General features: G+C 50.7%; 1 protein-coding gene across 1 annotated transcript in view; it reads left to right on the forward strand.

Annotated features, from left to right (window-relative positions):
- stk11ip (serine/threonine kinase 11 interacting protein) overlaps positions 1-22377 on the forward strand; it is a 194639-nt gene that overhangs the window by 94086 nt on the left and 78176 nt on the right. Inside the window, exons 14-17 of the mRNA XM_070875140.1 lie at positions 751-1161; positions 2228-2412; positions 6167-6277; positions 15505-15685. Of these exons, the coding sequence (XP_070731241.1) occupies positions 751-1161; positions 2228-2412; positions 6167-6277; positions 15505-15685 (888 nt within the window). The remainder of the gene's footprint in view (positions 1-750; positions 1162-2227; positions 2413-6166; positions 6278-15504; positions 15686-22377) is intronic.

The following is a 22377-nucleotide window of genomic DNA, read 5'->3' on the forward strand; positions in this document are numbered from 1 at the left end:
CAGCTCTCTGGGGCAGAGAATTCCACAGATTTACAACCCTCTCATCTCAGTTTTAAATGGACGGCCCCTTATTCTAAGACCATGCCCCCTAGTTCTAGTCTCCCCCATCAGTGGAAACATCCTCTCTGCATCCACCTTGTCAAGCCCCCTCATTATCATAAGTTTCAATAAGATCACTTTTCATTCTTCTGAACTCCAATAAGTAGAGGCCCAACCTGCTCAACCTTTCCTCGTAAGTCAACCCCCTCATCCCCGGAATCAACCGAGTGAACCTTCTCTGAACTGCCTCCAAAGCAAGCATATCCTTTTGTAAATATGGAAACCAAAACTGTACGCAGTACTCCGGGTGTGGCCTCACCAATACCCTGTACAGTTGTAGCAGGACTTCCCTGTTTTTATACTCTATCCCCCTTGCAATAAAGGCCAAGATTCCATTTGCCTTCCTGATCACTTGCTGTACCTGCATACTAACCTTTTGTGTTTCATGCACCAGTACCCCCAGGTCCCGCTGTACTGCGGCACTTTGCAATCTTTCTCCATTTAAATTATAATTTGCTTTTCTATTATTTCTGCCAATTCTGCTCCTATGATTCTTCACCCTCAGAGTAGTCGGGTTGTGCCATAAATGATCATGGAAACAATGAGAATGTATTAAGTGGGGAAGCGAGTTTAGCCAATTGACCGTTCCTAAAAACTGCGTTGCCTTGCCGATTTTTTTTCTTTCTTCAAATCCGCATCTTAATTCCGCAGGCATCGTCTTGCAACATCAGGAGGACATCAAGAGGATGGACGAGCTGCGGGGTCAGATCGGGGACGACTGGCTACGATACCAGCATCACCTGAAGGATCGCGAGGAGCGGCACGAGGAGGAGGAGGAGGCGGAGGAGGAGGGGGGGGACTCTGAGATGGCCAACACCTCCGCCACTCGGGATGAGGCTGGCAGCTCCACCAGCATCTTCCTGCACAGCCACAGCCCGGGGCCCGCCTCCGTCGACGACTCCGACCCTGGCCAGGGGGACGAGCCAACCCTCGTGGCCGAGTGCGGCGCCTCCAGCTACCTCGCTCCCGAGGACGGAGCTTACGGGAACGACCTGCCGCCCTTCCTGGAGGCTCAGGAGGAGGAGGAGGAGGAGGAGGAGGAGGAGGAGGAGCCGGTGCGAGGTACGGAGAGCGCGGTGCGATTGCGGAAACCCTGTTTCTCCCTGCCCACCAGCCCCGCTTGTATTGATATAAGGTGCAAGGAATTGGGTACCCTGACCGGTTGATAGCTCTCTCCCATCAGCTCCGTGGGCAGCACCCTCGCCTCTGAGTCAGAAGGTCGTGGGTTCAAGTCCCACTCCAGGGACTTGGGCACAAAACTCGAGGCCCACACTCCCAGTGCAGGGCTGAGGGAGCGCCGCACTGTCGGAGGTGCCGTCTTTCAGATGAGACGTTAAACCGAGGCACCGTCTGTCCCCTCAAGTGGTCGTAAAAGACCCCACGGCCACTGTTTCGAAGAAGAGCAGGGGGAGTCCTGCACCTTGAGTCTCGTCGCCGAGAGCATGCAGAAACCAAGCGCAGGCAGCGGAAGGAGCGTGCGGCAAACCTCCCCTTCCCTCAACCACTGTCTGTCCCACCTGTGACAGAGACTGTGGTTCTCTTATTGGACTGTTCAGCCACCTAAGGACTCACTTTTAGAGTGGAAGCAAGTCTTCCTCGATTCTGAGGGACTGCCTGTGATGATGATGGCCCACCAACCAACACCACTTTAAAAAAATAACCTCCACCCAAAAGAAACCTAGATTATTTCCATAAGCAGAGAGGTCAACAACCAGGGGGCACAGATTTAAAGTAGTTGGGGGGAGGTTTTGAGGGGATTTGAGAGGAAATGTCTTCACCCAGAGGGTGGTGGGGGTCTGGAACTCACGGCCTGAAAGGGGGGTAGAGGCAGAAACCCTCACCACATTTAAACAGTACCTGGATGTGCACCTGAAGTACCGTAACCTACAGGGCTACGGACCCAGAGCTGGAAAGTGGGATTAGGCCGGGTAGCTCTTGGTCGGCCGGCTGTAAACTGCACTGATTGTCGGGTCGTTGTCTCATTGCTGTTTGTGGGCTCTTGCTATACGTGAATTAACTGCTGCGTTTCCTACATTACGGCCGATTTTTGGAAGTGTTGTAAAGCCCTTTTTGCGGGACGTCCCCGAAATGGCGCTGTGTAAACACGGGTCCCTGTCTTGTGCCGCAGACGTGTGCCAGCCCTTCATCGTGGGGCGGGTGGTGGAGGAGGAGCCCGAGCTGGAGAACAGCTGGATGTTCCTGCGGGTGACCGAGGACAAGCTGCTGGAGGTGGACCTGATGAACGCTGACGTCCTGGAGCAGCTGGAGCTCAGCAGCCTGACTGCCGTCCACACCTCCGAGGAGTTCTGGGAGGTAAGTCCGAGCCTGGGACCCACCCACTGTGTGGCCAGTCGGGGCTGAGGGCGGTCTCGGTTCTCGGACATTCAAGTGACGCCATCAGGATATTATTTTCGAGACTGGTGCAGCGCCAGGCTGTATCGTGCAACACAGGAGACCATTCGGCTCCTCCTGTTTGTGCCAGCCCTTATTCCTTACCCCCACAGCCCTGCTAATTTTTCCCCTTCAACTATTTATCCAAATCCCTTTTGAAAGTTATTATTGAATCTCCTTCCAGCACTCTTTCAGGCAGTGCGTTCCAAATCATAACTCTGTTTTTTAACAAAAAAAATTCCACTCATCTCCTCTCTCTGTTTCTCTGCGTGTGAGAGGCTGTGTCCCACTCACTCGTTTCCCCAGGTCTCTGGGGGTCAGAGGCTGTGTCCCACTCACTCGTTTCCCCAGGTCTCTCGGGGTCAGAGGCTCTGCCCCACTCACTAGTTTCCCCAGGTCTCTGGGGGTCAGAGGCTGTATCCCATTCACTAGTTTCCCCAGGTCTCTGGGGGTCAGGGGCTGTGCCTCCCTCAATAGTTTCCCCAGGTCTCTGGGGGGTCAGAGGCTGTGCCTCCCTCAATAGTTTCCCCAGGTCTCTGGGGGTCAGAGGCTCTGTCTCCCTCAATAGTTTCCCCAGGTCTCTGGGGGTCAGAGGCTCTGTCTCCCTCAATAGTTTCCCCAGGTCTCTGGGGGTCAGAGGCTCTGTCTCCCTCAATAGTTTCCCCAGGTCTCTGGGGGTCAGAGGCTCTGTCTCCCTCAATAGTTTCCCCAGGTCTCTGGGGGTCAGAGGCTCTGTCTCCCTCAATAGTTTCCCCAGGTCTCTGGGGGGGTCAGAGGCTCTGTCTCCCTCAATAGTTTCCCCAGGTCTCTGGGGGGTCAGAGGCTGTGCTTCCCTCAATAGTTTCCCCAGGTCTCTGGGGGGGTCAGAGGCTCTGTCTCCCTCAATAGTTTCCCCAGGTCTCTGGGGGTCAGAGGCTCTGTCTCCCTCAATAGTTTCCCCAGGTCTCTGGGGGGGTCAGAGGCTCTGTCTCCCTCAATAGTTTCCCCAGGTCTCTGGGGGGGTCAGAGGCTCTGTCTCCCTCAATAGTTTCCCCAGGTCTCTGGGGGGTCAGAGGCTGTGCCTCCCTCACTAGTTTCCCCAGGTCTCTGGGGGTCAGAGGCTCTGCCTCTCTCAATAGTTTCCCCAGGTCTCTGGGGGGTCAGAGGCTCTGCCTCCCTCAATAGTTTCCCCAGGTCTCTGGGGGGTCAGAGGCTCTGCTTCCCTCAATAGTTTCCCCAGGTCTCTGGGGGGTCAGAGGCTCTGCCTCTCTCAATAGTTTCCCCAGGTCTCTGGGGGATCAGAGGCTCTGCCTCTCTCAATAGTTTCCCCAGGTCTCTGGGGGTCAGAGGCTCTGCCTCCCTCAATAGTTTCCCCAGGTCTCTGGGGGGTCAGAGGCTCTGCCTCTCTCAATAGTTTCCCCAGGTCTCTGGGGGGTCAGAGGCTCTGCCTCCCTCAATAGTTTCCCCAGGTCTCTGGGGGGTCAGAGGCTCTGCCTCCCTCAATAGTTTCCCCAGGTCTCTGGGGGTCAGAGGCTCTGTCTCTCTCAATCGGCTCCTCAAGAGTCACTGATTTTAACAAGCATGGCCTTTCTCCTTCCATCGCCCCATAAATCTGGCATACTCGCGAACAATGCCGGGCAGGCGCAAACCATTTGGTCCCATCCCGCCTGTCCCATACAATGGCGATATCTTGTGCACCTCTAAATCGCAGAGCTTTAATTTTTAATGTAATGGTCCTGATGGTGAGCTCCTCTTGTATCTGTGCATCTCAAAACTCTCTTCACAAAGGATGTGCCTGCTGGGTGTGACCGTGGGTGTGTGTCGGAGGGTCTGTGTGTCACTGCACGTTGCTTGAAGTAACCACCTCGCTTCCAGCAAGCTAACCTTTTCTCCCCCCTCCTCGAACACGGGCGTTCGGTGTGGAAGCTCGCCAGGACCTGTCTGCGCTGTCATCTCTCGGCAGACTTTGGGTGCAACGCGACCCCCTGCTCCTTTCCTGTCGGTTGAAGTTGACGGGGTTTTAGCGGAAGACGTGCGACGGCGCTGCTGGCGACGAGGCGATGACGCGCCGGAGTGCCGTATCCGGTTGTTCGTTCGGTTCCGTCTCGGACCGCAGCCACGGAATCGCCGGGCGGCCTCCTGTCCGGTCTCGCCGGGTCATCCACTCCCGCCGAAAGAGCAGCGGTAAAGAAATGACTGGCGCGCAGTGGGATCAAAATGGATCGTTTCACTCCTGTCTGCCACTGCCACCAGTACACGCGTGTGTGTGTGTGCGCGCACACATCACCGGCACGTATGTTACCTCCGGGAAAGTACACTGGGGAAAAGGTGACTTCTCACTCGCACCCACCCCTTGTATGTCCAACCCGTGTACAGTAACGCACCACGTATAAGCCGAGCATGCCGCCCTCATGGGGGGGTGGGGGGGAGAGAGCTTCTCTGCCACGACCCCTGAGCTGGGCTTGGTTTATAAGAACATAAGAGCTGGAGTCGGCCATTCGGCCCCTTGAGCCTGCTCCGCCATTCAATAAGATCACGGCTGATCTTCGACCTCAACTCCACTTTCCCGCCCGATCCCCATATCCCTTGATTCCCTCAATGTCCAAAAATCTATCGATCTCAGCCTTGAATATACTCAAAGACTGAGCCTCCACAGCCCTCTGGGGCAGAGAATTCCAAAGATTCACCACCCTCTGAGTGAAGAAATTTCTCCTCATCTCAGTCCTAAATGGCCGACCCCTTATCCTGAGACTGTGTCCCCTGGTTCTAGACTCCCCAGCCCGGGGGAAACACCCTCCCTGCATCTACCCTGTCAAGCCCTGTAAGAATTTTGTATCTTTCAGTGAGATCCCCTAAACTGGATAATGTAGATCTAGTCTACTCAATCTCTCCTCGTAGGACATTCTTCCCCCTATCTCAGGAATCGGTCCTGACTGGAAAGATTTCTCCCCATCTCAGTCCTAAATGGATGACCCCTTATCCCGAGCCTTTGAGCCCCTAGTTCTAGACTCCGATTTTGTTCCTGTTAGTGCAGGTGATGAGAGGATCCTGGCTACATGGGTGCGTGAGAGGGGCTGTGTTTTATTTCTTCCCACCTCGCCGCTCTTGAATATACTCAACGACTGATCCTCCACCGCCCTCTGGGGCAGAGAATGCCAGAGATTCACCCCCCTCTGAGTGAAGAAATCTCCCCTCATCTCCGTCCATATGGCCGACCCTTTATTCTGAGACTGTGACCCCTGGTTCCAGACTCTCCATCCAGGGGAAACAGCCTCTCCGCATCTAACCTTGTCAAACCCTCTTACGAATTTTGTATGTTTCAATGTCATCACCTAAACTCCAAAGAGTACCCGAGGCAAGGGGGGGACTGAGTTTAATTGTGCCCCCGTTCCCCCTCCCACCCCCACCTGTGGCTGATTTAGCACATTCCCAATGCCTCCCCAAGTGGTGTAGCGCCCCCTCGCTGAGTCCCGTCTCTGTTCTGCCCATTTCCAGGGGTGAGTGGGATTCTTTTTTAAGTGGGCGGAATCTCCCCGGACTGGTCCGCACCATGCGGCTTATACGAGGTGCATGCTGTGTTTCCCCCCCACATTCCCCCCCCCCCCCCCCGGCCCCTTGCGCCTGCAGCCAAGATCCCCTTGTAACACAATCTTCTTTATTCCAGGAAAATAATTCTGAGTCTTGCCTTTCTCGGCAGAGTAGAGGCCGGGCTCTCCCCACAGTGGAATGTTGCTTCAGTTACATCCGCAGGGATAAACGCAAGAGGAAGTACGTGATCCTGGACAAGAACCCACAGGAGGCATCTCAGGTGAGCACGGATAAAGAGCACAAAGTAAGGTTGAGCAGGCTGGGCCTATACTCACTGGAGTTTAGAAGAATTACTCGTGTGCAAGATAAACAACAACACAGGCATAAGGCATAAGAAATAGGAACAGGAGGAGAAACTTCTTCACTCAGAGAATTGTGAACCTGTAGAATTCTCTACCACAGAGAGTTGTTGATGCCAGTTCGTTGGATATATTCAAGAGGGAGTTAGATGTGGCCCTTACAGCTAAAGGGATCAAGGGGTATGGAGAGAAAGCAGGAAAGGGGTACTGAGGTGAATGATCAGCCATGATCTTATTGAATGGTGGTGCAGGCTCGAAGGGCCGAATGGCCTACTCCTGCACATATTTTCTATGTTTCTATACAGCCCCTCGAGCCTGCTCCACCATTTAATACGATCATGGCTGCTCCGATCGTGGACTCAGCTCCACTTCCCTGCCCGCTCCCCATAACCCCCTAGCCCCTTATCGTTTAAAAAAACTTGTTACCGTGTTGCAATTTCTATGTAAATATTTGTGTGTTTTAAGGCTGAGAGTATTATATTTGTTTGAGCTAATAGTAATGGAGAGGGAGTTCGAATGTTTGTGAGAAAAATCATATTATGCAATGTCTGTAGTCTCTATTACAAAAGTTTGCAAATCTTTTCAAAAAGGAAAGTGGTTTAATAAAGTGGTCTTATATTGAAACATAAGATTCTGAGGTGATTTGACAGGGTAGATGCAGACAGGATGTTCCCCTTGTGGGGAATTTAGAACTATAGTTTCAGAATAAGGGGTCGCCCGTTTAAAACGGAGATGAGGAGGAATTTCTTCTGAGGATTGTGAATCTATGGAATTCTCTGCCCCAGAGAGCTGTGGAAGCTGGGTCATTGAATATATTTAAGGTGGAGATAGACAGATTTTTGAACGATAGGGAAGTAAAGGGTTAGTGGAGTTGAGGCCAAGATCGGAGCAGCCGTGATCTTATTGAATGGCGGAGCAGGCTCGAGGGGCTGTATAGAAACATAGAAAATAGGTGCAGGAGTAGGCCATTCGGCCCTTCGAGCCTGCACCGCCATTCAATATGATCATGGCTGATCATGGGATGTGGTGTCGCTGGCAAGGCCGACATTTATTGCCCCTTGAGAAGGTGGTGGCCTTGAACCGCTGCAGTCCGTGTGGTGAAGGCCCTAGGCCGATGGCAGTTTATATTTTATTATAGCGGTTTGGTACAACTGTCTCTCTCACTGGGCCATTTCAGACGGCAGTGAAGAACCAACCACAGTGCTGTGTGTCTGCAGTCACACATAGGACAGACCGGGCAAGGACGGCAGATCTCCTTCCCTAGAGGGCGTTAGTGAACCAGTTGGGTTTATTATGACAATCCAGTAGTTTTAGTTGTCACCATTACTGACAAACTAGCTTTTTAATTCCAGACTTATTTAATGAACTGAATTTAAATTCCCCAGCTGCCGTGGTGGGATTTGAACTCTGGTCTCCGGGTGATTAGTCCGGGCCCCTGGATTACGAGTCCAGTAACATAATCTCTATGCTACTGTTACTCGACTGATACCTGGACCCCAAGGATTAAATTATGAAGAGAGATTACACAAACTAGGGTTGTATTCCCTTGTCAAAACCATAGGCTTTGGAATTCCCTCCATAAACCTCTCTGCCTCTCGACTTTTTTTTCCCCTTTTAAAGCTCCCTAAAGCCCTCTCTGACCTTGTCTCCTTATGTGGCTCGGTGTCACATTCTGTTTGATCACGTTTTATTACGTTGAAGGCACTATACAAATGCAGAACATCGTGGGCGGAGGTGCAGTGAATGAGGGTACGGGGATCCAGGGGTAGCCTGGCCCAGCCCACACTGCGATATGTGTGCGCACTAGGTCTCCAGTCGTCCTGGATAACCCTTGCCACTGGATAAAGGCCGAGCTGTGTCGAGCCCATGCGGTGGCTGGTGTGCAATGGCATCTTCCACCCCCTCAACTGGAGTTCAGGACTGCAACATCGGGCCCTTCATTGAAACATCTGTGAACTCGTGTGGAAGCAAGTCATCCTCGTTCAAAGGACCGCCTATGATGACACATGCAAGTTGTTAGTGGTGGTTAAGGGATGATTTGATCGAAGTTTTCAAGATATTAAGGGGGTAGATAGAGAGAGACAATGTGTGCTGGTTGGGGTGTCTGGTACCGGAGGGCATGGCCTAAAAATTAGAGCCAGACCTTTTTAGAAGTGTAATTAGGAAACACTTCTACCCTCAAGTGTGGTAGAAGTTAGGGAACTCTCTTCCGCAAACAGCAATTGGTGCTGGGTCAGTTCATTTTGTTGACTATGATGAGGGTTAACCAGGATGTCGTTGAGGTTTTTGAAATGGCTTTGAACACTGGGTCAAGCAATACGCAGCACACAGCTGAAAATTCATTCACTAACAACTTGCATTTGTATAGCGCCGTTACTGTAGTAAAATGTGCTTATCAAACAGAATGCATCTGCAAGTATTAAGGGATATAGAATCATAGCATCATAGACATTTACAGCGCGGAAGGAGGCCATTCGGCCCATCGTGTCCGTGCCGGCCGACAGAGCTACCCAGCCTAATCCCACTTTCCAGCTCTCGGTCCGTAGCCCTGTAGGTTACGGCACTTCAGGTGCACATCCAAGTACTGTTTAAATGTGGTGAGGGTTTCTGCCTCTACCCCCCTTTCAGGCCGTGAGTTCCAGACCCCCACCACTCTCTGGGTGAAGACATTTCCCCTCAAATCCCCTCTAAACCTCCCCCCAATTACTGTAAATTTATGCCCCCTGGTTGTTGACCCCTCTGCTAAGGGAAACGGGTCCTTCCTATCCACTCTATCCAGACTCCTCATAATTTTATACACCTCAATCAGGTCTCCCCTCAGCCTCCTCTGTTCCAAAGAAAACAACCCCAGCCTATCCAATCTTTCCTCATAGCTAAAATTCTCCAGTCCAGGCAACATCCTCGTAAATCTCCTCTACCCTCTCCAGTGCAATTACATCCTTCCTGTAATGCAGTGACCAGATCTGCATGCAGTACTCCAGCTGTGGCCTAACCAGTGTATTATACAGTTCAAGCATAACCTCCCTGCTCTTGTATTCTATGCCTCGACTAATAAAAGCAAGTATTCCATATGCCTTCTTATCCACCTGGCCTGCTACCTTCAGGGATCTGTGGACCTGCACTCCCACGTCCCTCTGTTCCTCTACACTTCTCAGTGTCCTACCATTTAATGTGTATTCCCTTTCCTTGTTAGACCTCCCCAAAATGCATTACCTCACACTTCTCTGGATTGAATTCCATTTGCCACTGTTCTGCTCACTTGACCAGTACAGGTCTACAGCTTTCCTCTTCATTATCAACCACACGGCCTATTTTAGTGTCATCTGCAAACTTCTTAATCATAGCCCCAACATTTAAGTCCAAGTCATTGATGTATACCACAAAAAGCAAGGGACCCAGCACTGATCCCTGCGGAACCCCACTGAACACATGCTGCCAGTCACAAAAACACCTATCTACCATTACCCTTTGCTTCCTGCCTCTGAGCTAATTTTGGATCCAACTTGCCACTTTGCCCTGGATCCCATGGGCTTTTACTTTTGTGACCGGTCTGCCATGTGGGCCCTTATCAAAAGCTTTGCTAAAATCCATATACACTACATCGTACACACTGCCCTCATCGACCCTCCTGGTTACCTCCTCAATAAATTCAATCAAGTTAGTCAGACACAACCTCCCCTTGACAAATCCGTGCTGACTGTCCTTGATTAATCCATGTCTTTCTAAATGAAGATTTATCCTGTCCCTCAAGATTTTTTCCAATAATTTTCCCACCACTGAGGTTAGGCTGACTGGCTTGTATTTACAATCTATGTTAATGACTTAGTAGAAGGGACCGAGTGTAACGTAGCCAAGTTTGCTGACGATACAAAGATGGGAGGAAAAGCAATGTGTGAGAAGGACACAAAATCTGCAAAAGGACATAGACAGGCTAAGTGAGTGGGCAAAAATTTGGCAGATGGAGCATAATGTTGGAAAGTGTGAGGTCATGCACTTTGGCAGAAAAAAAATCAAAGAGCAAGTTATTATTTAAATGGAGAAAGATTGCAAAGTGCTGCAGTACAGCGGGACCTGGGGGTTACTTGTGCATGAAACACAAAAGGTTAGTATGCAGGTACAGCAGGTGATCAGGAAGGCCAATGGTATCTTGGCCTTTATTGCAAAGGGGATGGAGTATAAAAGCAGGGAAGTCTTGCTACAGTTATACAGGGTATTGGTGAGGCCACACCTGGAGTACTGCGTGCAGTTTTGGTTTCCATATTTAAGAAAGGATATACTTGCTTTGGAGGCAGTTCAGAGAAGATTCACTCGGTTGATTCCGGGGATGAGGGAGTTGACTTATGAGGAAAGGTTGAGTAGGTTGGGCCTCTACTCATTGGAATTCAAAAGAATGAGAGGTGATCTTATCGAAGCGTATAAGATTATGAGGGGACTTGACAAGGTGGATGCAGAGAGGATGTTTCCACTGATGGGGGAGACTAGAACTAGAGGGCACATTCTTAGAATAAGGGGCAGCCCATTTAAAACTGAGATGAGGAGAAATTTCTTCTCTGAGGGTTGTAAATCTGTGGAATTCACTGCCTCAGAGAGCTGTGGAGGATGGTGGAGCAGGCTCGAGGAGCCGTATGACCTATTCCTGCTCCTATTATGTTCTTCTAGCTATAGCATACTCCCAAGTATCAATCTGTGCTCCCTATACTCCTTGCATTGAAGTATATCCCATTTAGTATTGCCAAACTCCCCTGTTGTCTATTTTCCAGCTCTGACTTCCAAATTCACTTTCTACTTCTGCTTCTCTGCTGCCCAATTCCAGCTTTGCTTCTCTCCCCACTGAATCCATCCTCCGGTTCCCATCCCCCTGCTAAGCTAGTTTAAACCCTCCCCAATAGCACTAGCAAACCCTCCCGTAAGACGACTGGTCCCGGCTCTGTTGAGGTGCAACCCGTCCGGCTTGTACCGCTCCCACCTCCCCCAGAAACGGTCCCAATGCCTCAGGAATCTAAAGCTCTCCCGCCTGCATCATCTCTCTAGCCACGCATTCATCTTCTCTATCCTTCTATTTCTGTGCTCACTAACCCGTGGCACCGGCAGTATTTGAGGTCCTGCTGGTTAACCTCTCTCCTAGCTCCCTAAACTCTGCCTGCTGGACCTCATCCCTCTTTCTACCGATATCGTTGGTACCGATATGGAACACTACCTCTGGATGTTCCTCGGAGGCAACATACCATCCTGGAGTCACGTCTGCGGCCGCAGAAACGCCTGTCTGCTCCCCGACTCTCTCATCCCCTACCACTATAGCTCTTCCATTCTTCTTCCCCCCCCCCCCCCCCCCCCCCGTGCAGCTGAGCCACCCGTGGTGCCATGGACTTGGCTCTGGCTGCACTCCCAAAGGGCATCGTCACCCCCACTGGTACTCAGAAGAGACTATCAGTTGGAGAGAGCGATGGACTCGGGACTCCTGCACTACCTGCCTAGTCCTCCTCTTCTTTGTCTGGTAGTCACCCACTTCCCCTCTGCCTGCACACTCTTAAGCTGCAGGGTGACCAATGTATAAGAACATAAGAAATAGGAGCAGGAGTCGGCCATACGGCCCCTTGAGCCTGCTCCGCCATTCGATACGATCATGACTGATCCGATCATGGACTCAGCTCCACTTCCCTGCCCGCTCCCCATAACCCCTTATCGTTTAAGAAACTGTCTATTTCTGTATTAAATTTATTCAATGTCCCAGCCTCCACAGCTCTCTGGGGCAGTGAATTCCACAGATTTACAACCCTCAGAGAAGAAATTTCTCCTCATCTCAGTTTTAAATGGGCGGCCCCTTATTCTAAGATTATGCCCCCTAGTTCTAGTCTCCCCCATCAGTGGAAACATCCTCTCTGCATCCACCTTGTCAAGCCCCCTCATAATCTTATACGTTTCGAAAAGATCACCTCTCATTCTTCTGAATTCCAATGAGTAGAGAGGCCCAACCTCCTCAACCTTTCCTCATGAGTCAACCCCCCTCATCCCCAGAATCAACCGAGTGAACCTTCTCTGAACTGCCTCTAAAGCAAGTATATCCTTTCGTAAATATGGAAACCAAAACTGCACACAGTACTCCAGGTGTGGCCTCACCAATACCCTATATAACTGTAGGAAGACCTCCCTGCTTTTATATTCCATCGCCTTTGCAATAAAGACCAATATACCATTGGCCTTCCTGATCACTTGCTGTACCTGCATACTATCCTTTTGTGTTTCATGCACAAGTACCCCCAGGTCCCGCTGTACTGCGGCACTTTGCAAGCTTTCTCCATTTAAATAATAACTTGCTCTTTGATTTTGTTTTTTCCGGCCAAAGTGTATATGGGACAAAGGTATATGGAATTAGGTCACAGATCAGCCATGATCTCGTTGAATGACAGAACAGGCTAAATGGCCTGCTCCTGTTCCTGTGTTCCTAGAAAGAAAGCATTCCTATTCCTATTTCTCACCTTTCAGCACCTCTGGACATCCCACAATGCTTTACAGATGATTTTGAAGTGTAGGAAACGTGGCAGCCAATTTGCTCACAGGAAGCTCCCACAAACAGCAATATGATTCAGCTGTGGCTCAGTGGGTCGGTCCGTGCAGCAGAGCTGGTCTCCAGTCATCCTGGGTAACCCTTGCCACTGGACCAAGACCTCGCTCTGTCAAGCCCGTGTGGTGGCTGGTGTGCAACGGTCACCCCACGTTAAAACAATCCACCCACCGGTATCTTCCACCCTCCCAAGATGTAGCTCAGGACCTGTAGAATATTCGGTCGTTCATTAAAACACCAGTGAACTCATCCCTTTTTGACATGGAAGCAAGTTATCCTCGATACGAGGGACTGCCTGTGATGAGTGGGTAGCACTCTCGCCTCTGAGTCAGGAGGTTGGGGGTTCACGTCCCACTCCAGGGACTTGTAGCGCAAAATATTAAGCTGATGCTCTCAGTGCAGTACTGAGGGAGTGCTGCACTGTCGGAGGTGCCGTCTTTCGGATGAGATGTTAAACCGAGGCCCCGTCTGCTCTCTCAAGTGAATGTAAAAGATCCCACGGCACTATTTCGAAGAAGAGCAAGGGAACTATCCCCGGTGTCCTGGGGCCAATATTTATCCCTCACTCAACATAACACAAAAACAGATGATCTGGGTCATTATCACATTGCTGTTTGTGGGAGCTGGCTGTGCGCAAATTGGCTGCCGCGTTTCCCACATTACAACAGTGACTACACACCAAAAGCTGTAAAGCGCTTTAAGACGTCCAGTGATCGTGACAGGCGCTACATAAATGCAAGTCTTGCTTCCTTTATTGGTCAGATCAGGGACACACCACCCCCCCCTCCCCCCCCCCCCCCCCCAAGACGGCTTCTCTGTGCCGAAGCGCTTTACAACCAATGAAGTACATTTTCTGAAGTGCAGTCGCTGGTATAATGTAGGAAATGTGGCAGCCAATCTGCTGCAGTTGGATTTGAACTCCTGGCCTCTGTGTTACTAGTCCAGCACAGAAGCCACTACACCACCGAACAGCTGGTCTCGCAACAGGCAACTTTCTCATCTTGGCCCTCCCACTAAATTGCCCCTGTGTCTGCTTGCACTCAAGTATTGTCTGATCTGTTCAATTGGTTAAACTTTTCTCCCCTGAAGGTGCCGACTTCTCACTGAAGCACAGTTCTGGTACATCACCAAAGTTCTCTTGATAGAATCATGGAATGATACAGCACAGAGCGAGGCCATTCAGCCCATCGTGCCTGTGCCGGCTCTTTGAAAGAGCGATCAGATTAGTCCCACTCCCGCTGCCCTTTCCCCACAGCCCGGCACATTTCTCCTTCCAGTATTTATCCAATTCCCGATTTGAAAGTTACTATTGAATCTGCTCCCACCGCCCTTTCAGGCAGCGTGTTCCCGATCACAACTCGCTGCGTAAACACATTCTCCCCCTCTGGTTCTTGGCTAAAGGGATCAAGAGGTATGGAGAGAAAGCAGGAATGGGATACTGAAATTGCATGATCAGCCATGATCATATTGAATGGTGGTGCAGGCTCGAAGGGCCGAATGGCCGCCTACTGCTCCTATTTTCTATGTTTGCATGTAGTACTCCAGGTGTGGCCTCACCAATACCCTGTATAACTGTAGCAAGACTTCCCTGCTTTTATACTCCATCCCCTTTGCAATAAAGGCCAATATACCATTGGCCTTCCTGATCACTTGCTGTACCTGCATACTATCCTTTTGTGTTTCACCCCCAGGTCCCGCTGTACTGCAGCACTTTGCAATCTTTCTCCATTTAAATAATAACTTGCTCTTTGATTTTTTTTTTGCCAAAGTGCATGAGCTCACACTTTCCAACATTATACTCCGTCTGCCAAATTTTTGCCCACTCACTTAGCCTGTCTATGTCCTTTTGCAGATTTTTTGTGTCCTCCTCACACGTTGCTTTTCCTCCCATCTTTGTATCGTCAGCAAACTTGGCTACGTTACACTCGGTCCCTTCTTCCAAGTCGTTAATATAGATTGTAAATAGTTGGGGTCCCAGCACTGATCCCTGCCACATCCCACTGGTTACTGGTTGCCAACCCAAGAATGAACCATTTATCCCGATTATCCCTTTTCTGTTAGTTAGCCAATCCTCTATCCATGCTAATATATTACTCCCAACCCTGCGAACTTTTATCTTGTGCAGTAACCTTTTATGTGGCACCTTGTCAAATGTCTTCTGGAAATCCAAATACACCACATCTACTGGTTCCCCTTTATCCACCCTGTTCGTTACATCCTCAAAAGAACTCCAGCAAATTTGTCAAACATGACTTCCCCTTCATAAATCCATGCTGACTCTGCCTGACCGAATTTTGCTTTTCCAAATGTCCTGCACCTGCTTCTTTAATAATGGACTCCAACATTTTCCCAACCCAGGTGTTAGGTTAACTGGTCTATAGTTTCCTGCTTTTTGTCTGCCTTCTTTTTTAAATACTGGCGTTACATTTGCAGTTTTCCAATCCGCTGGGACTGCCCCAGAATTCAGGGAATTTTGGTAAATTACAACCAATGCCTAACTTTTTAACAAACCTTTCATACTGATGCCTCTGCCCCTTGCCCTGGCCCCCACCTCCTGACCTACATTTTTAACCCTTGCCGTTTCAGACACTGGTGAAGATCCTGAACGAGGCGCTGGAGGCCAATCAGCGGGCGTTGCAGGAGGATTTCCCCAGGCTGCAGTGCCTGAAGTGCCGACACGAGTTCGACGTTCCTGCGCCGGAGCGCCAGGCCGGGCGGCTAATCTCCGAGGGCGTCGGGGGAGGAGACGACACGGATTACCTACAGAGTGAGTGACCCCGAGCGCACGCGCTCCCCCGCCACCTCGAGGGGCTGTGGCCGTCCCAAACGTTGCACCAACCCCCGCCCCCCACCAGGATCTGTTCTGTGTTCACTGAGCCCAGCGTAGGGAGGGGTGAGGAAGAGAGAGCAGACCCCCCCCTCAAATCAGGACTCCTGTTGCCTTGTTACTTTGTTTTACTCTTTTTGTAAACTAGAGGTGATCTAACACTCGGCAGCCCGTGTCCTAACTCACACCGAGTCCCGCTCACCCATCACCCCCTGTGCTCGCTGCCCCGTGTCCTAACTCACACCGAGTCCCGCTCACCCATCACCCCCTGTGCTCACTGACCCGTGTCCTAACTCACACCAAGTCCCACTCACCCATCACCCCCTGTGCTCACTGCCCCGTGTCCTAACTCACACCAAGTCCCACTCACCCATCACCCCCTGTGCTCACTGCCCTGTGTCCTAACTCACACCAAGTCCCACTCACCCATCACCCCCTGTGCTCACTGCCCCGTGTCCTAACTCGCACTGAGTCCCGCTCACCCATCACCCTCTGTGCTCACTGCCCTGTGTCCTAACTCGCACCGAGTCCCACTCACCCATCACCCCCTGTGCTCACTGCCCCGTGTCCTAACTCACACCCAGTCCCACTCACCCATCACCCCCTGTGCTCACTGTCCCGTGTCCTAACTCGCACTGAGTCCCGCTCACCCATCACCCTCTGTGCTCACTGCCCTGTGTCCTAACTCGCACTGAGTCCCACTCACCCATCACCCCCTGTGCTCACTGCCCCGTGTCCTAACTCACACCAAGTCCCACTCACCCATCACCCCCTGTGCTCACTGCCCTGTGTCCTAACTCACACCAAGTCCCACTCACCCATCACCCCCTGTGCTCACTGCCCCGTGTCCTAACTCGCACTGAGTCCCACTCACCCATCACCCCCTGTGCTCACTGACCTACATTGGCTCCCGGTTAAGCAACGCCTCGATTTCAAAATTCTCATCCTTGTTTACAAACCCCTCCATGGCCCTCGCCCCTCCCTATCTCTGTAATCTGCTCCAGCCCCACAACCCCCCCGAGATGTCTACACTCCCCTAATTCTGCCCTCCTGAGCATCCCTGATTATAATCGCTCCACCATCGGTGGCCGTGCCTTCTGTTGCCTGGGCCCCAAGCTCTGGAACTCCCTCCCTAAACCTCTCCGCCTCTCTACCTCTCTCTCCTCCTTCAAGACGTTCCTTAAAACATAACTCACCAGCTCTTATTTCTACTTATGCGACAAAAATGACACTAAGTCGCACAACCCTCCTGTGAGGCACCTTGGGACATTTCACTACGTTAAAGGTGCTTTGTAAATACAAGTTGTTTTCCTCACTCCCACCTTCCCGAGGCATTCGAGAAGGTACCACATAAAAGGTTGTTGTGCAAGATAGGGTTTGGGGGTTAAATGTTAGCATGGATGGAGGATTAGTTAATGGACAGAAAACAGTCGGGATAAACGGTCATTTTCAGATTGGTCGGCTGTTTTTTAAAAAAAAAAAAAATTAATTCATTCCCAGGCCGGTATTTATTGCCCATCCCTAATTGCCTCTCGAAGGTGGTGGTGAGCCGCCTTAAACCGCCGTTCTTTTTGTAGCGGTTTGGTCCAACGGAGTGTCTCACTGGGCCATTTCAGAGGGCAGTTAAGAGCCAACCACATTGCTGTGGGTCTGAAGTCACATATAGACCAGACCGGGTAAGGACGGCAGATCTCCTTCCGTAAAGGACATTAGTGAAACCAGATGGGTTTTTACAACAATCCGGTTGTTTCATGGTTACCATTACTGACGCTGGCTTTTACTGAATTATTTACTAATTAACTGAATTTAAATTCCCCAGTTGCCGTGGTGGGATTTGAACTCGGGTCTCAGTCCAGGGTTGGGGGTAAAATGTTAGCATGGATAGAGGATTACTCGTTCAGTAACATAACCACTGTGCTACCGTACCCGGTAACTCGTGGGGTGCTGCAGGGATCGTTGCTGGGGCCCCAGCTATTTACAATCTCTGTTAATGACTGATGAAGGGACCGAGTGTGATGTTTCTAAGTTTGCTGACGATATAAAGTTGGAACGAGACTCCCAAAACAAGCACTCTGACACGGCCGGCGAGCCCCAAGTGGGCAGAAGAAACGTTACAGGGACGCCCTCAAAGCCTCCCTGATAAAGTGCAACATCCCCACCGACACCTGGGAGTCCCTGGCCAAAGACCGCCCTAAGTGGAGGAAGTGCATCCGGGAGGGCGCTGAGCACCTCGAGTCTCGTCGCCGAGAGCATGCAGAAACCAAGTGCAGGCAGCGGAAGGAGCGTGCGGCAAACCAGTCCCACCCTCCCCTTCCCTCAACCACTGTCTGTCCCACCTGTGACAGGGACTGTTGATCCCACATTGGACTCTTCAGTCACCAGAGAACTCATTTTTTAGTGTGGAAGCAAGTCATCCTCGACTCCGAGGGACTGCCTCTGATGATAACATGAGAATTAGGAGCAGGAGTCGGCCATATGGCTCCTCGAGCCTGCAGCGCCATTCAATAAGATCATCTCTGAGGTGAGAGAGTTAGCTGTGAGGAGGACACAAAGGGATATAGACAGGGTAAGTGAGTGGGCAATATGGTGACAGATGGAATATAATGTGGGGAAATGTGAGGTTATTCACTTGGCAGAAATAATAGAAAAGCAAATTATAATAAACGGCGAAAAATTGCAGTGCTGCAGTACAGAGGGACCTGGGGGTCGTTGTGCATGAAACACAAAAGCAGATGTTTTTAATATGCTGAGAAACTATGAAATATTGGTGTTGAGAGATTTGGGAGTACGAGCAGAAGAAACACAGTTAGCATGCAGGTACAGCAAGCAGTTAGTAAGGCAAATTACATGTTGGTCTTTATTACGTGGAGTACAAGAGTAAGGAACTCCTACTGCAATTGTACAGGGCCTTTGATGAGACATAGAAAATAGGTGCAGGAGTTGGCCATTCGGTCCTTCGAGCCTGCACCACCATTCAATATGATCATGGCTGATCATTCCCTTAGTACCTCTTTCCTGCTTTCTCTCCATACCCCTCACTCCCTTTAGCCGTGAGGTCCATATCTAACTCCCTCTTGAATATATCCAACGAACTGGCATCAACAACTTTCTGCGGAAGAGAATTTCACAGGTTAACAACTCTCTGAGTTAAGAAGTTTCTCCTCATCTCAGTCCTAAATGGCTTACCCCTTATCCTTAGACTGTGACCCCGGGTTCTGGACTTCCCCAACATCAGGAATATTCTTCCTGCATCTAACCTGTCCAGTCCCGTCAGAATTTTATATGTTTCGACGAGATTCCCTCTCACTCTTCTAAACTCCAGTGAATATAGGGCCAGTTGATCCAGTTTCTACTCATATGACAGTCCAGCCATCCCGTGAATCAGTCTGGTGAACCTTCGCTGCACTCCCTCAATAGCAAGAATGTCATTCCTCAGATTAGGAGACTAAAATTGAACACACTATTCCAGGTGAGGCCTCACTAAGGCCCTGTACAGCTGCAGTAAGACCTCCCTGCTCCTATACTCAAATCCCCTAGCTATGAAGGCCAACATGCCATTTGCTGCCTTCACCGCCTGCTGTACCTGCATGCCAACTTTCAATGACTGATGTACCATGACATCCAGGTCTCATTGCACCTTCCCTTTTCCTAATCTGATAAGGAAATAAAAAGAAGAAAAAAAGATTAAATACTCACCAATCCACCAGCCAATCACTTAGCCGCTTGGCTGTGATGTCACCCTTTGATTTCTTTCTACTTCTTTGTTTGCCTTCTGCCCCTGTACCAGCTGGCTCCTCGAACTCTCGGGCCTTTTGTAGGTCTGCCGGCTCACCGCTCCTCGAACTTCTGGGCCTTTTATAGGCCTCTTAGAACCTCAAAGGTAGTAATCTCAGGATTGCTACCAGTGCCACGTGCTAGTCAGAGTAGGAATCGCAGGATAGCTCAGATGAATACGTGGCTCGAGGAGTGGTGCAGCAGGGAGGGATTCAAATTCCTGGGACATTGGAACCGGTTCTGGGGGAGGTGGGACCAGTACAAACCGGACGGTCTGCACCTGGGTAGGACCGGAACCAATGTTCCAGGGGGAGTGTTTACTAGTGCTGTTGGGGAGGGGTTAAACTAATATGGCAGGGGGATGGGAACCTTTGCAGGGAGACAGAGGGAAATAAAATGGGGGCAGAAGCAAAAGATAGAAAGAAGAAAAGGAGAAGTGGAGGGCAGAGAAACCCAAGGCAAAAATCAAAAAGGGCCACATTGCAGCAAAAGTCTAAAGGGACAAAGTGTGTTAAAAAGACAAGCCTGAAGGCTCTGTGCCTCAATGTGAGGAGTATTCGTAATAAGATGGACGAATTAACTGCGCAGGCAGCTATTAACGAATACACCTGGAGCACTGGGCACAGTTTGGGTCTCCTTATCTCAGGGGGGATATACTTTCCTTTGAGCTGGTGCAACGGAGGTTCACGAGGCCATATGTCCCCATGCAGACCCAAGGGGCCGTGTGGCCGACTCCTGCTCCTATTGTGTTCTTATGAGAGGGTGAATCCCTCGATGAGAGGGATGCCCTATGAGGAGCGATTGAGTAGGTTGGGCCGATACCCTCTGGAGTTTAGCAGAATGAGAGGTGATCTCATTGAAACAAATAAGATTCTGAGGGGCATTGACAGGGTAGATGCTGAGAGGGTGTTTCCCCCGGGGCTGGGGAGTCTAGAACTAGGGGGCACAGTCTCAGGATAAGAGGTCGGCCATTTAGGACTGAGATGAGGAGGAATTTCTTCACTCAGAGGGTGGTGAATCTTTGGAATTCTCTGCTCCAGAGGGCTGTGGATGCTGAGTCGTTGAGTATATTCAAGGCTGAGATCGATAGATTTTTGGACTCTCGGGGAACCGAGGGATATGGGGATCGGGCGGGAAAGTGGAGTTGAGGTCGAAGATCAGCCATGATCTTATTGAATGGCGGAGCAGACTCGAGGGGCCGAATGGCCGACTCTCGTGCAATCCAGATACACTAAGCCCAATTATAGCTGTCTGGCTGAGGGTAGCCAGCACAGTGCAGTGGTGAGACAGCACGGGCTTGGTTATGGCTTGTCCCAGCTTTCCCTGCTTTCAAAGTAGAGTTTCCCAGCTGTGTCAGCCCCTTTTCTTTTTCTCTCTCTCTCTCTCTCTCTCTCTCTCTCTCTCTCTCTCTCTCTCTCTCTCTCTCTCTCTCTCTCTCTCCTTGCCCGCGGGACAGGAATGCAGACTGCACTGCTGCAGTTCTGTGTAGTGCCACCAGGTGGGGGTAGCTCACTGCCTTCCAATGCTGTGAGCCAAAGGCTAATCTGGTCCCTCATCACACCTCAGTGCTTCACATACAAGTCACTGTTCCGTAGCTCAACAGGACAGTCAGATTGCACACAGCAAAATCCCAAGAGCAGCGATGAGGCGAATGGTCAGTTAAATCTGTGTGGTGGTGGTGATGGGCAGGAGACCGCAAACTCTCGCTCTATCTGAACCCCTCCCTCTGGCCCCTTGCCCTCTCCAGATCTTTTCATTGCAAACTGCCGACGGGACATCAGCCATCTCAATTTCTCTGCTCCTCTCACGCACTCCAACCCTCCCTCCCTCCCTCTGAACTTGCAGCACTCCGCTCACTCGGATCCAACCCCAACATCATCACTAAACCCGCTGACAAGGGTGGTGCTGTTGCTTGGCGAATTGATTTCTACCTTGTGGAGGCTGAACGCCAACTCTGTGGACACCTCCTCCTCCCTCCCCCTGGACCATGACCCTACTATCGAACATCAAGCCATCGTTTCCCAGACCGTCATGGCCTTGTCAGATTGGGTCTATAATCATTAAGAGTTTAGAAGAATGAGAGGTGATCTTACTGAAACATACAAGATTCTGAGGGGGCTTGACAGGGTAGATGCAGAGAGGATAAAAACATAACATAAGAAATAGGAACAGGAGTCGGCCATATGGCCCCTCGAGCCTGCTCCACCATTCAATACGATCATGGCTGATCCAATCATGGACTCAGGTCCACTTCCCCGCCCGCTCCCCATAATCCCTTATTCCCTTATCGGTTAAGAAACTGTCTATCTCCTCGTGGGGAAATCTAGAACTAGAGGGCATAATTTCAGAATAAGGGGCCGCCCATTTAAAACTGAAGAGGAGGAATTTCTTCTCTGAGGGTTGTAAATCTGTGGAATTCTCTTCCCCAGAGAGCTGTGGAGGCTGGGTCATTGAATATATTTAAGGTGGAGATAGACAGATTTTTGAGCGATAAGGGAGTAAAGGGTTATGGGGAACGGGCGGGGAAGTGGAGCTGAGTCCATGATCGGATCAGCCATGATCTTATTGAATGGCGGAGCAGGCCCGAGGGGCCAAATGGCCGACTCCTGCTCCTATTTCTTATGTTCTTATGTCCTCTGGAGATCTTCCCTCCACAGCCACCAACCTCATAGTTGCCCAACCCCGCACAACCCGCTTCTCCCTCCTTCCCAAGATCCACAAACAGGACTTCCCCGGTTCAGCCTGTTCTTGCCCCACAGAACTTATTCCTTCCTGTCTCAACTCTTTTTTTTTTCTCCTTGTCCACTCTCTTCCCACCTACATCCGCGACGACTCTGACAACCTCCGTCACTTCAACA

Source organism: Pristiophorus japonicus, chromosome 3 (assembly GCF_044704955.1).
Source record: "Pristiophorus japonicus isolate sPriJap1 chromosome 3, sPriJap1.hap1, whole genome shotgun sequence".
Classification (NCBI taxonomy): Eukaryota; Metazoa; Chordata; class Chondrichthyes; family Pristiophoridae; genus Pristiophorus; species Pristiophorus japonicus.